Source organism: Agelaius tricolor, unplaced genomic scaffold (genome assembly GCF_023055355.1).
Source record: "Agelaius tricolor isolate 1412-34295 unplaced genomic scaffold, bAgeTri1.0.p SCAF_9, whole genome shotgun sequence".
NCBI classification, from domain to species: Eukaryota; Metazoa; Chordata; class Aves; order Passeriformes; family Icteridae; genus Agelaius; species Agelaius tricolor.
The window spans coordinates 34,680,628-34,693,337 of NW_027269269.1; the positions used below are offsets into that span (position 1 = coordinate 34,680,628).

A 12,710-nucleotide genomic window follows, 5' to 3' on the forward strand; every position below is an offset into this window, starting at 1 on the left:
TTTCATCTTTTTTTATTTCCTATTTTTCTAGATGAATAAAAGATCATTAATTTTGACAGGATTTGTCCTTTTCTTGTTTACCCTACTGCTATTAGTCAGCACATATAGCCATGTAAATGACCAAAGACTGTTTCAAAATCTAAATGAAGAGCTTGGGAGCAAGATTAGGTTGTTTGTTTTTTTAAGCCTTTCTTAATGCACTTTTTATTCAGCTCATAAAATCTTGATGTTATTCCACTCCCTCTACCTCCTCATACCCTATGTTAATGTTTAGTTGGTGCTGCACTAGATTTAATGCTTCCTGAAATTCTTTCTAGTCTTGGGTAATTTTGGTCATGCTGTTTGTTATTGAAGGTGGAGGTATGACTGATACCAAAGAAGGCCTCAAGCATCAGCACTTTATTGGTCTTCAGTACAACCTGTTATACCCTTCATCTTACAGAGCATTACACCTGTGTGCCCCCTGTACCCTTTGGTGGTTGGTCAGGGCACCTTGGCACTCCATGTCTCATTACCTTCAGTACTGCTCACCTGTCCTGCACAGCTGTGGCCCATTAGGGATGAGGCTTGGCCACAGCCCCACTCCCAATTTCCACAAACTGTGTGCCTACATGTTATAGTTTTTCTTCCCCCCAAAATGGCAGTTTTTATAAAAGACTGTGACTAAACTGTGTGTTGGTACCTGCAGGCTGGGGATACCTGTTAGCTGTGAGGGTTTTCAGTTCCTGTTCTATCAATGGATAACTTCAAAGTCTGTAAATTTTGGTATGGACTCTGAAGGTAACTCCAGAGAAGATCTGCTTGGGTGAAGGTTGTCCCTGCTCCTCCCATTATCCTCCTGCCCATGGTGGTGCACATCATCACCCATAGCAAACTGCTGGCACTCCTGGTCTGGTTGTGACCATGGTGGTATAGAGGCTAGAATGGAATGCTCTGTTTCAGTTGGAAGGGAGCTATGGTGGTCATCTAGTCCAGCTGCCTGACCAAGTTACAGCCTGTTACTAAGGGCATTGCCCAGTTGCTACTGACAGTCTTGTGGCATTGCTAACCTCTCCAGGAAGCCTGTTCCAGTGTTTGACTATCTTATTGGTTAAAAATGCTTCCTAATGTCCAGTCTGAGCCTGGCACAGGGTTGAACCATTCTCATGCATGCCATGACTGGATCCCACAGAGAAGATTCCCTCCTCAGGCAGCGGTGGGGAGCAAGAAGGTTACTCCTCAGCCTCCTTCCATCCAGCTAGATAAACCTGAGGACTCTGGGCTTTTCTTGTGGGATGTCATTCCTTTTTAAAGCCTTTTCATCAGCTGTGTTGCTCTCCTCTGGATGCATTCAAGCACCTTCACATCTTCTTAAATTAAGACACTCAAATTGGAGGTTGTGGAAGTATGGTTTTTAGAGTTTGTGGTTTTTTGGGTTTTTTTTTGGAAGCAGACGTGTTGGTGGTAGTGGTGATGGTAGGTAAGAAGCTCTTGACACTGCACTTACAGAGGAATGTGTTTTTGTTATGTTTATGTAGCTGATGCAAAGATCTACCTTCTCTGATTTGGTGGGATACTCCCCTGTGATAACTCCTCACATTTATGATGACATTCAGAGATGTTGATTTTTGTAGCTAAATTTTAATTTTTAGTCACTCTCACAGGAGCATTGGAAATGTGTGCAGGATATGCTAGACAGGTTCTGCACAGGTGCTAGGCTTCTGCTGCTCTTTGGATTTGCCTCATTGCTTCCTAGTGATTCCAGGGAGGGAAATGCCTTTGCTCTTGTGTGTGTTCACACATGCACATGGAGGTCAGCTGTTTATACAGACTCTTCTGCTCAAATCTTATGAATATCTCATATACATTTGGTTGCTGGTTCACTCAGATCTTTGGGGAGGGGAGCACTCACTTCACTGTTGCTCCACAAGATAGCCTTGTGAACTTAGAGCTTAGTCCTGATATGTTCTTTGGTTTGATTTTAATACTTGATTTCAGGGTAAACAAATGCCCAGGGCTGGGTTGGGGTGTTGTTCTGCAAGTACTTGGATGGAATGTGACCTGAGGGAAGCACTAAAACTGATATGTATGGAATAAATACAACCTATTTCTCAGGACCTTGTAAAGGGTGTGGGTGAGGAGAATGGTTGGCTGCCAGAAGATACTTTTGAGAATATTATATTTTCTTCTGCAGGCATGAGGGAAAACTTGCTTTTAATTGATTTGGTGAGCAGTTAGTTATCCTTGAGCTGCTGTGGAGATGTGGGTATTGCACTGTTATGATGCATTTTGACATCACTGTTTATGAAGCAGGCCAGGCAGACAGATATTTGCAGTTGGGTTACATAGGTTATAGTCAGGCCAAATCAACTTCTTTTCCAGCTGCTTTTTGATGGAGCCTGTTTCTCAACCAAATTTTGGATTATGGCTTTTTGTAAATTAGATATGGATGTTCACAGGGTTTTTGCAGGTTAGGAAGGTGGTTCTTTCTGTGACTGTTTGTGCTAAATGTTTGTCTTCCAGTTGGAGCAACTGTACTGAGCAATTTGACTGCATAATCAGTAGAATGATTTTCTGACCTATTTCTATACACTGTTGACAACAGTAATTGCTGCTGCTGTTTCTATGCAAGCATTATACAATAAAACACTGTTTCTAGGTTATTCATGTTGATTTTGACAACCTCTTAGCCTTTTTCATCTCTAAAGAAAAGTGAGGAGATGGAAAATTTTCCTTGGTTTTGACAGATATCCTAAAATTATGACAAGACAATAATTTGATATTTCCTCCTTTTCTAATTAAGGTGGCTTAGTTTTTAATTTTTCTTTTTGTCCTGATTGCATTTTTAAGAAAGGAGATTTTCTTCATTGTGAATCTACATGTGCAGGTTTTTAAATACAAATAGTCTTTAAAGTATTTGTGTTCTGAGAAAATCCTTAACAAAGCCAGGAGGAGAAATACTTTATGGCTTAAATAAGATGTCTAGAGCAGAGTGTAACAGATTACAGTCTGCCAAAGTTGATGGCTAACTGATGGGCAAGAAAGCATGGATTTGTGTCCAGTGATATAAGCCTGGATTTGCATGGCATTTGCCCAGTTTGAACCATAGACTTCAAGAGCTGAGCAACAATCTTCACTTGTAGGGTACAGCAGACCAGACAGTTCAGTGAAAAAAACCCCTGGTCTTTCCACTGGGAATAACAAGTCTCTGTATTATGTTTTGCTCACTGAATGTGTAAGGCAAGCAGAGAATCCTTTTATTCTATTTTTGTCCTTTCATTCTATTTTTACTTCTGTTCCTTATAGGAAAAAGGGTATGAGTGGCCTCACTTCAAAAGCAAAATTTGTTTTCTTTTGTTAATTGTCATAGAGGAAGTAAACTGCTATGTATGCAAATTGGTGCTGCTTTAGTTAATGAGAAACCTCAGGTTTCAACCCGAATATGGTATAAAAGTTTGGAGGAAGCACAGCCAAGGGTTGGAAGGGTGATATGTTATGATTGGATATGCTTAATTGTCCACATTATTTGAACCAGTTTTACTGTTGTTAAACCTTAAAACTGTAGTCACTGACTTCTTGGTTGGGGATTTGAACTGGTGTTAGCATTAAACATTAAAATTAGGGAGGGATTATTTTAGTCATCTCATAAACTAAGGAGGACAGTTGTTCTTGAGCAAGTTGTAGTTATGGAGGTTGCTACTGAATGTCCTCTCCTTGAAAGTAACTGCAAATTAAGTATTTATTGCACATTAAGTACACTTTGAATGTTTATAAAAGTGGCTTCAGGTTAGTATTTGCAGAATAAAGCAATATAAATCACAGAAGCTGACTGAGGGACTTCTGGGGAATGGCTTTAGATGTTTCAATGGTTAATAACAGCACATAGAAGATCTGAGGCTTATTTCCATATTCTCTTGTAGTTCTTAATTATAAGTTAATAGCAGAGCTATCTGAGGTGGTGTTACTTTGGTTTGTTGATGGAAAACCTCTTGAGGGTAAAACCTTGCAGCCTGTGTTTTCTGAATATAATCTGAATTGTGAAAGAAGCCGACACTTGTTGGTTAAGTAGGGATTATGAAGTGCAATTAACAAATATACTGATTGTCTTGGTAACTGCAATGACAGAGAGAGTGGAGGCAGGGAGAGGGCTATGCTTTCTGTCTTAAATAATGATAGTGTTTGACAGGAAGAGGCTTTTTGATATTATGATGGAATGGCAGTGAGCTAAAAAACTCCACACATAATGTATTCCTTATAGTTTTGCAATTGCATAAACTTCTTTCAGTCCTCTGTACTCTGCTATCAAAATCCTGTTTGAGTGTCTCAGAAATAGTATAAATGGCATCCAGCATGCCATGTGGATGTGCATCTCTCCTCAAATAAATGTGTTAAATTGCCAGGCCTGAAAGACAGGAAAGCAAAGGCATCTCTACTACCTCTTAGCATGGAAAGGAAACAGATTCCCTACATTTTAGTCTCCTAATGCTTACATGATTTCTTATTTTTTTCTGTATTGTATGTCATTCAACATTTTGACATGAAATAAATACATGTAGTTACTATTTTCTCTAAAAACAAACGGAAAAATACTATGAAACACCTACTTTATGACATCAGGTTCCAGCAATTAAATGATGCCATTCAGGTGGCCTTGCTAAGACTGACCTTGTTGTTGACCAATCTGAGGAGAAAGCAGTTGAATTATATCCCTCTTCTTTCCATATCCAAAGCAGTTACATACCCAGTGGGCTTCATTGTACGGCGTTGTCTTCTGATTTCAGTCTTTAGTGTTGGTTAGATTTGCTTTTCTCTAGTATCCCCACCCGTGAGAGTATGCAAAATACTGAAAGCCTATCCTTGAAAGGTATTTTGAAATTGTTTTCTTTAAAACAATATTTTAAGCACTTCATAACTTATCTGCTTGTAAGAAGGAAATGTGTCAGAGGATGGTGCAGGAAGGTGCACTGTCCTAGGGTGATGTTATGATGCTTGTATCCCCATTTGTGTGTTCTGTTTATGCTGGATATTATATTCTGTGCCTTCAAGACTGGCTCTGAGAGTGAAAGCAGGGAGAAGAAGAAACACAGAGTTTGTTATCAACCTGCTCTCAGTCCTCCCCTGTGGTGTCTGGGCACAGATGGGGCAGAACATGGTGCTTTGCTGTTTTTTAGTTAGTTTAGCTAGCTGAGGCAGAGAAGTTTTCCTTGGACTGTTTTTCTTACCCTTTTCTTGGAACTGTTCTAACCTGCTCTGGGAGCTGGGGAGCACCAAGAGCTTGCACTTTGTGACCAGTGGGGATTGCTCTGGGCAGCAGCCTTTCCCAGTGCCAGAGGGATTGATAACAGAGTGAGCACCCACAGGAGAGAGTTCCTGAATTTGTCCTCTCTTCAGAGCAGTGAATGAGTTTTGTCATCTGGTATTGTTCTTTTTGTGCTGGGGAGTGCTTTGCCTCTTATATAAACAGGTTTGTTCCACTTCTCTCTGAGGAAATTCTTCCCAAACTGGTTTGGGGGGGCGGTGCCGTGTGGGTTTGCTTTCTGGGGGGGCCCCTTTTGGAGGTTTTCTCCCACATTTGCCCTAAACCAGGACATGCACTCAACTGGAGGTAAAATGAGTCTTGAAACTGAAACACAAGACCTCTGATATGCTGGAATTCTATAAGAGAGAACCTGTTGTGAGCATTGAGCATTACCACAGCCATGGTACCTTTCTTTCAGAACTTGTGCCCTCACACTTGTAAAAATCAATAATTTTATTTTCTATATCAAAAAGCTGATGCTTGAATGTCTTGTGACATAGTAGACTAATATAGAGATCTAAATAGTGTACCATCAATTGAGATAATTTTTTCAGAGTCCTGTACATGCCATTTTTCAAATTTATGTAGTTCACATTACAAAAATCATATTACAGATGTCTTGTGGAAGTGATGAGTAGTGTTCTTACTTGGTCTTTGAAAACTGACAAGACCTGAGCATAACATTTGAAGTTACCTTGAGATGCTGTGCTGATTGATCTGTTATTTAATGATTTGCTAAGAAGTAGGGAAAAAAGCCATACTGCTAGCTCACAGACATAGGCAAACAAGAAAAAATATGATGTGTTACAGTTCCATTAATGTGCTTTGAGTTTTTGCTTTTGCAGAATACTAATAAAGTAAATAGTTGCTGTTAATGTAATTATGTTTATGTCCCATGAGTTATTCTTTGGGAGACTAGTCTGCCTAAGAGCTCTAGGATTAGTCAAGGAGAGATTTGCCACTACAGGTGTTGTTGTAACAAACTGGACTGTAGCTTTATGTTACTGAGCATTCTTCTATAGAAGCTGCTTATCAGTGTAGATGGCGGCTCTAGATTATTTAATTGCATTGTAATGCTGATATTTTTTTCTTGTGATGGAATGAATGTAAATGAATTAAACCATTGGTTATGAAGAAAACTTTAATGATGCATAAAATTCATCACCAGCTCACATATTTTAGCTGGATATACCCTTGATGTGACCAGTGATTAATTCATTCACATATTTAAAATGTTATGATAGTATGTGTGGGACAAATCACTTATCACTGTGTAAGTTTTATTAATGTTTTAGTCTCCTGCTTTTTTTTGAGTATTTAATCTTCATAAGTGTATGCGTTTTACAGAAAGTGCTACATTTCCCCCAAAATACCAATGTTCAGTCCCCTTTGTGATCAAACCACTGTTTGATGTTTCTTAAAATGAGTAATATTTAATGAGATTTTATGTTATCAGGAACTTGCACCATATAGAGATCCCTTGAAATTAGTTAGCTAAATTTTAGCTTTCATTTTTGGCTTTTATTTTGGTTAAACTTGGCAGTGTTAGGTTTACAGTTGGACTCAATATTAAAGTCTTATTCAGCCTAAATGAATCTTTGATTCTACGATCTAAATACTTTTGTTTTGATTTATGATTTTGAGTAAAAAAATCTAAAATCTGCCACAGTGGGACTACTGTGTGCTTGATTAATTTACTAAAGATCTCAATTGAAGGGAGCAGACTGGGAATGTAGAGTTCTCATCCATACATCACCTGTAGAATGACTCATGTCTATTTTTATTGAAATTTTAATAGGGTTATGTTGCATGTATAAAGAAAAATAAAATAATTAACTTGGAGGCTATTTTGCAGATTGTTATAGTTGTGTTACATTTGAGTTGCTCTCCAAAGTTTCTGTAGGTATTAGAAGGAGTAAGCATGTGATTAGTTTTCCTGATTAAGGCAAGCCAAGACAAGGTGTCATCCCACTTACTGGAAAATTCTCTAATTACCCAGTGGAACAACAGTGATAGTTGGCTCTTCAGTTGTACAGAATGTGCTTGTTGCACAGGAGAAGAGAAATTGAGCTGAATTGCAATAACAATTCATAACATCTTATGAAAACAGGACAAGAAATGTTCTCTCTTTTCTCTTAAAAAACCCCCAAACAAAGCTTTGGTTTGATTTTGACATTTTCACTTTCAGTGCAAATCCAGTGGATAGTTAGATCATCACTCTCACAGTGTTTCTTATGTGGACTTCGGGGGTTTTTTTAGTGCTATAGGCATATAAAATTCATGAAATCTTTCTTGTGTTTAAACAAAAAGTCAAACTAATATCCTGGGTTTGCATATCTCCTATGATGCTATAATTCTGTTTCTTTTCTTTCTTGTGAATTTTTAAAATGCTTTTAATTTTCCTCTTGAGAAACCTTCAAGCTAAGAGATTAAAGGGTAAAAATAGATATTTAAACAAAAATTAATACTCTGCTGCACCTTGAATACAACCAAATGGCCTTTGGAGTGTGAGGGGCAGTGGAGAGCTGTAGACTTGTCTCTTGAGGTCCCTAACCCAGAGAGGAGGTTTCTCTTTGTGTCATGTTCCTCAGATGTAAAACAAAAAGCTAGTCCTTTCACCTCATACCTTCAGGGGTTGTCTTCAGTGCTGTGGTACCATGGGAGAGATTTAAACCTGTGCTGAGGGTGCCTTTGATGTCTGGCTGTGTGCCCCAGCAGTGCTTGGTTTGGTGTCATGGGCAGTGTCTGTGGTTCAAGAGGAGGAGCATCTGTCTTGAGCCTGGTATTTTAATGCTTGTTGGGGAGGTGGTATTCTGTAATTCTTGGTTGTCAGCTAAACCTTCAGCAGAGCCATTTTGATACCTCCCCAGCCCCTCTGCATTTTGAAGTTCAATCCAAGAAAAGCTTTGGTGGAAGCTGATTTTAACCTGCCATCTTCATAAGACATGATAAAATAGAGGCAGTGTGCTTCCAAGGGGCCTGGAAAAGGATGCACTGTGAGGTTTTTAGGAAACTCATGCTAAAACAGAAGTCATGTTTACTTTTCCATTAGTTGCTAGTAAACCCCTCCCCCACATTATAACAGCTATATTTGGGAAATTAAACTTCTGTAACTGTGCTCCAACTGTGCTCATTGTCCCATGTTTAGCCCAAGTTAGTAAGACAGTTTTGGGCCACAAAACAGTTTGGTTAGGTGTGGCAGCAGCTCTCTGGTCACAGAGAGCAACACATAACTTTCCCAGGTGTTTCTGGGAGAGGCTGTGAGAAGATCAGAGAAAAGAATGAGGAACAATTCTTATCTTCACCTGCTGCACCTGTTATTGTGAAAATGTGGAATGCGTTATAGAGATTTGTTTACCCAAGGGTGGTTTCTTAATTAGCCAATGGTGATGGTGTTTGGATTGGTGGACCAATTAGGTCTAGGTGTATCATAACTGTCTACAAAAGCATTGGGTTTCTTAATAATAATATAATAAAGAGATTGATCAGCCTTCTGTGAATAATGGAGTCAATGCTAATTATTACTGGGCCAGGGGCCCATTGTGACAGTTAAGCTTTAAAATTAATACTGTTCTGATCTGGATTTCTATGAATACCCCATTTATATTTCTCACATCTCCCTGAATAAAAAATTTTGGTCTTTGCTGCAATAGATGAATGAGTTTGTCTCAGACTTGCTTGACCTGTTGCTGCTTTGGTTGGACTGAAATGTCAACTGTGAGATTAAAACTTTTCTTCTCCTTCCAGGTGCCTGCTGATGGAAATGCAGGGCTGCTGGCAGAACCTCAGATTGCCATGTTCTGTGGCAAACTCAACATGCATATGAATGTGCAGAATGGAAAGTGGGAATCAGACCCCTCTGGCACCAAGACCTGCATTGGGACAAAAGAAGGAATTCTTCAGTACTGCCAGGAAGTAAGTGCTGTCTCGGGAATTACTGTAGTTATTTTTTTTGCTCTTTCAAAAGCATAAGTGCAGCCATGTGCTGGAGAGCTCAGTCTGTAGGGAATCTTCCCTCTTTTGCTCCATTGCCTTCTTGTCCTTTCTGAAGAGATTCTCTCCAGCACCTGTTTAAACAGCTTCAGGAATTGGTTGCTGAGGGAGTCACTGGAACTGTTGGAAAATTTTCTCTCTCTTCTACCCCTGGGGGATAGTTTTTGTATAGTATGTGTGCAAAAACTTCTTTCTTATAAAGTGTTTTGAATAAAGCTGAGGTGGCAATTCATTATTTAAAATGCCCTTGGGCTTTTTGCGCTGATTTGGAAAGGTCAGCTGTAACATGACTTCTGTTGTTCTGCCATGATACTGAAATGCACTTTTGCAGTCCAGAGTTAATGGCCTCTGCTGCACACAGAACCATTCACAGTTTCTTAATAGAAAAGCTTCCCCTACAGATGAAGTCACAATCACTGATTTCATATTTGAGAGCAGAAACTTCTTACCCACTTGCTTAGATACTAAGAACATTTGGATCTAATTTTATTTTGTCTCCCAATGTGATAGTACAATAACCTTGTAGCAGTGTGTGACAATTTGTAAAGAAAATGTGTTATTTCATGCAGTGGAACAAAAGGGCATGCTTTAAGTTGCCTTAGTTCTTACATTTACTATGCCACCTTTTTTTTTTCCTTTTTTTTTTTTTTTTTTTAAGTGAGGGCTATTGCATATTTCCATAGCAGTAACTGCTTTGTTTCCTAAATGTCAAACCAGTTCCTGTGAAACTATTTCTTTAGAAAGCAAGATCATTTTATTTTTCAGATCTTTGCTCTCTCGGCATCTTCATCCCCGTCCTTTCACTCACTGATTGTTCTTTCTAAGTTTTGCAGTGTTTTATTCGGTTTTTATTGCATTTGGGGAAAATATTCACTTTAAGGGTGATATTGTAATGGCAATTGAAATGGATTCTTCTTCAGTAGCTTTGACTCTTTACTAAGAAAATTGCTTTGTGAAATTCATATTTTTGTTTATCACTAACAAAAATACCTAGCCTACCGTAACCTATCCTACTATTACTGTTTCAAAGATTTCCTCTGGTTTTCTGTTGTCTTCTTTGGTTATCTAAAGAAAGTTGATTTATGCATAATGAAATGATTGAGGGTGAGGAAAGGAATTAGAAAAGAAAAGACCATCAGTAAGTAAAAATGCATCAGTGACTAAAGAGGTAGTAAGTCTATCTGAAGTTACAGAAATTAATATGTGAATTATGGAAGTAAGACTGGGAAGTTTGGGAGCTTTTAAGGCATGAGTATCTCAGTAGGTTGGGGATTCAACCACAAATGCTGCAGGCAGGGAAGGATTCTGGAACAAGGTTTCAGGGTGTGACTCTCAACTGACTGTTGGGTGATTTTGAAATTTGGGGTGGCATTTAAAAAAAAAGCCCTTTCAAAAGTAAAGGGAAGAGGTAAGCAAAAGCAGTCAGAAGGTAATAGACATAGATTGTTAAATGACAAAGAGACTAATAAGAAAAATTTTGACTCCCTAAGGAAAAAAATTGTTTGCCAAGTATCGGCAATGAAGAGAGAGAGACACAGGGATTTGGTGTGATGGTCAAAGAATCCGAATTTATTGTGAAGTACAACTGCTTATATGGTATTTTAGGAAGGCTAATAATGTTTCACTACAATGATTGGGTTAAAAATCACATAAACACCCCCTTGAGATGCACAGTGCAGCTGCTGCAGGCTGCTGATGGAGAAGGGACAAGGTGGTCTGGGGTGCAAGAGCATGTGGCAGCAATGGGGTCACTGCCAGCAGGTGTTATGGGGTAGGGTGGATTCATGTGAGCCCCAGGTTTTTGAATGCTGGTAATAAATTCAGAAATGGATAGCAAATATTAGGAAATTCAGATCTGCTGACAGCAATTTAAAACAAAAAGCCACATGGAAGCTGATACAACTCAGCAGCATGGGAAAAAAGCTTCCTGTTCTGTACAACTCTTGCCCATGGTCCTCTCTCCTTCCTCACACGCCTTTGACCAGCTCTGTGGCATGTTGGGCTTTGGCTAGGGAATGGCACTGATGCTTTGCTATTATTTAATATTATTTAATATTTTCTATTAAAATATTAAATAATATTTTATAGCAAATATTATTTAATGTTTGCTATTAAACTTGCCTATGACCCTAACAAGAGAAACGGAAGAGTTGGATAACAGCACCTGCTCCTACCAAAGAAATTACTTTGTAGAAGATTGCTAGTAAATGCAGCTCAAACTGGCTTCTTAGCTTTGGGCAACTCCTTGTTATTGTGGTTGATATTCCAAATATACCTAGTATTTTCCTTGCTTTCTGCTGTTTAGCTTGGCTGCAAGATGGTACTTGCTGTCAGGGAATAGGACAAATTTGCATTTTCCCATTAGCAGGAAGCAATAAGCAGCAAGGTTGAGTTGTGGTACCTCTTGTGTTGGAATAGTACGCAAGTAAAAATCTCCTTTTTGATTGCTTTTGCTAAATACGATCTTTTCCTTCCTTTCTTTTCTCTCCTTTAATGCTATTTATGTCCCCCCAAAGAAGGATTGCTTCTTCCTGTGGGCTTTACTTCTTGCTCTAGGTAGAGGCTGAGTATAATGCTCTGCTAATCCAGTGGGCAGGTACTCTTCCTGCATCTGCCTTCATGTTCCCTGGCTCTGTGGCAGCTTTCTTGGTTCTTCACTCTTGCTGTAGCAGCAGCTCTTTGTACCATCTGCTGAGGAACTGGGGTTTTTACCCAGATCCAAACAGAACCTTGAAATCACATCAAGCAAGGGGAAGACTTGGATTTTCCATTTTTCTTCTATTGAGAAATCCTTCCATATGGTTTTTGTTGCAGATCTCTTGTGAGCACTGTTCCAGGCATTGTGATAATGACTGCACTGTAAGGGGAGATGCACTCCTCTGTAAAACCTGTAGAGTTAGCCCATGCACCCAGTTCTTCCTCCAGCCTGGGAAAGACCAGAAGGGACATACCAAAAGGAGCTATTTGGGTGGAAACCCAATGTGCAAGTGCAGTGATCTTGCTCTGTGGCTCCTTGGCTCTAAAATAATACAAATTTAATATATAAGGAAACTCTACTCACTGTTAATAAAAAAAAAAAAAAGATACTTCATGTATTCTCTGGCTCTTGAAGGTATTTTTCAAAAAATAAAAAATACCCTCTCCTTTCATCAATACTTACAAGTAGATGTGTTCCTCTGCCTCCTTGTTAACTCTTTTAAAAAAAGAGCTTTTTTTGACAATGCAAGGCTAGATGTCTGAGTAGTGGGCAGAGCACAGGTCTAGGAGGTGCACAGACTATAGAAGGACTTGTATTTCTCCTGCAGAAATGTACTGTGAACCTTGAGATTCTCATTCTTTCCTCTTGTGGTCCACTGCCAGCTTGGCTTTTGAAGTTTTGATGCAGGAACTAGCAGTAGAGGAGCATTGCAGAACAGGAAGGGAAGAACAGGGAATAAGC

The 12,710-nt window shown here is 39.1% G+C and overlaps 1 protein-coding gene across 4 annotated transcripts in view; it reads left to right on the forward strand.

The window, feature by feature from the left end:
- Nucleotides 1-12,710, forward strand: part of APP (amyloid beta precursor protein) — a 199,237-nt gene that overhangs the window by 38,043 nt on the left and 148,484 nt on the right. For all 4 annotated transcript variants that reach the window (XM_071433650.1, XM_071433649.1, XM_071433652.1 and 1 more), the window contains exon 2: nt 9,026-9,193. In XM_071433650.1, the coding sequence (XP_071289751.1) occupies nt 9,026-9,193 (168 nt within the window). The remainder of the gene's footprint in view (nt 1-9,025; nt 9,194-12,710) is intronic.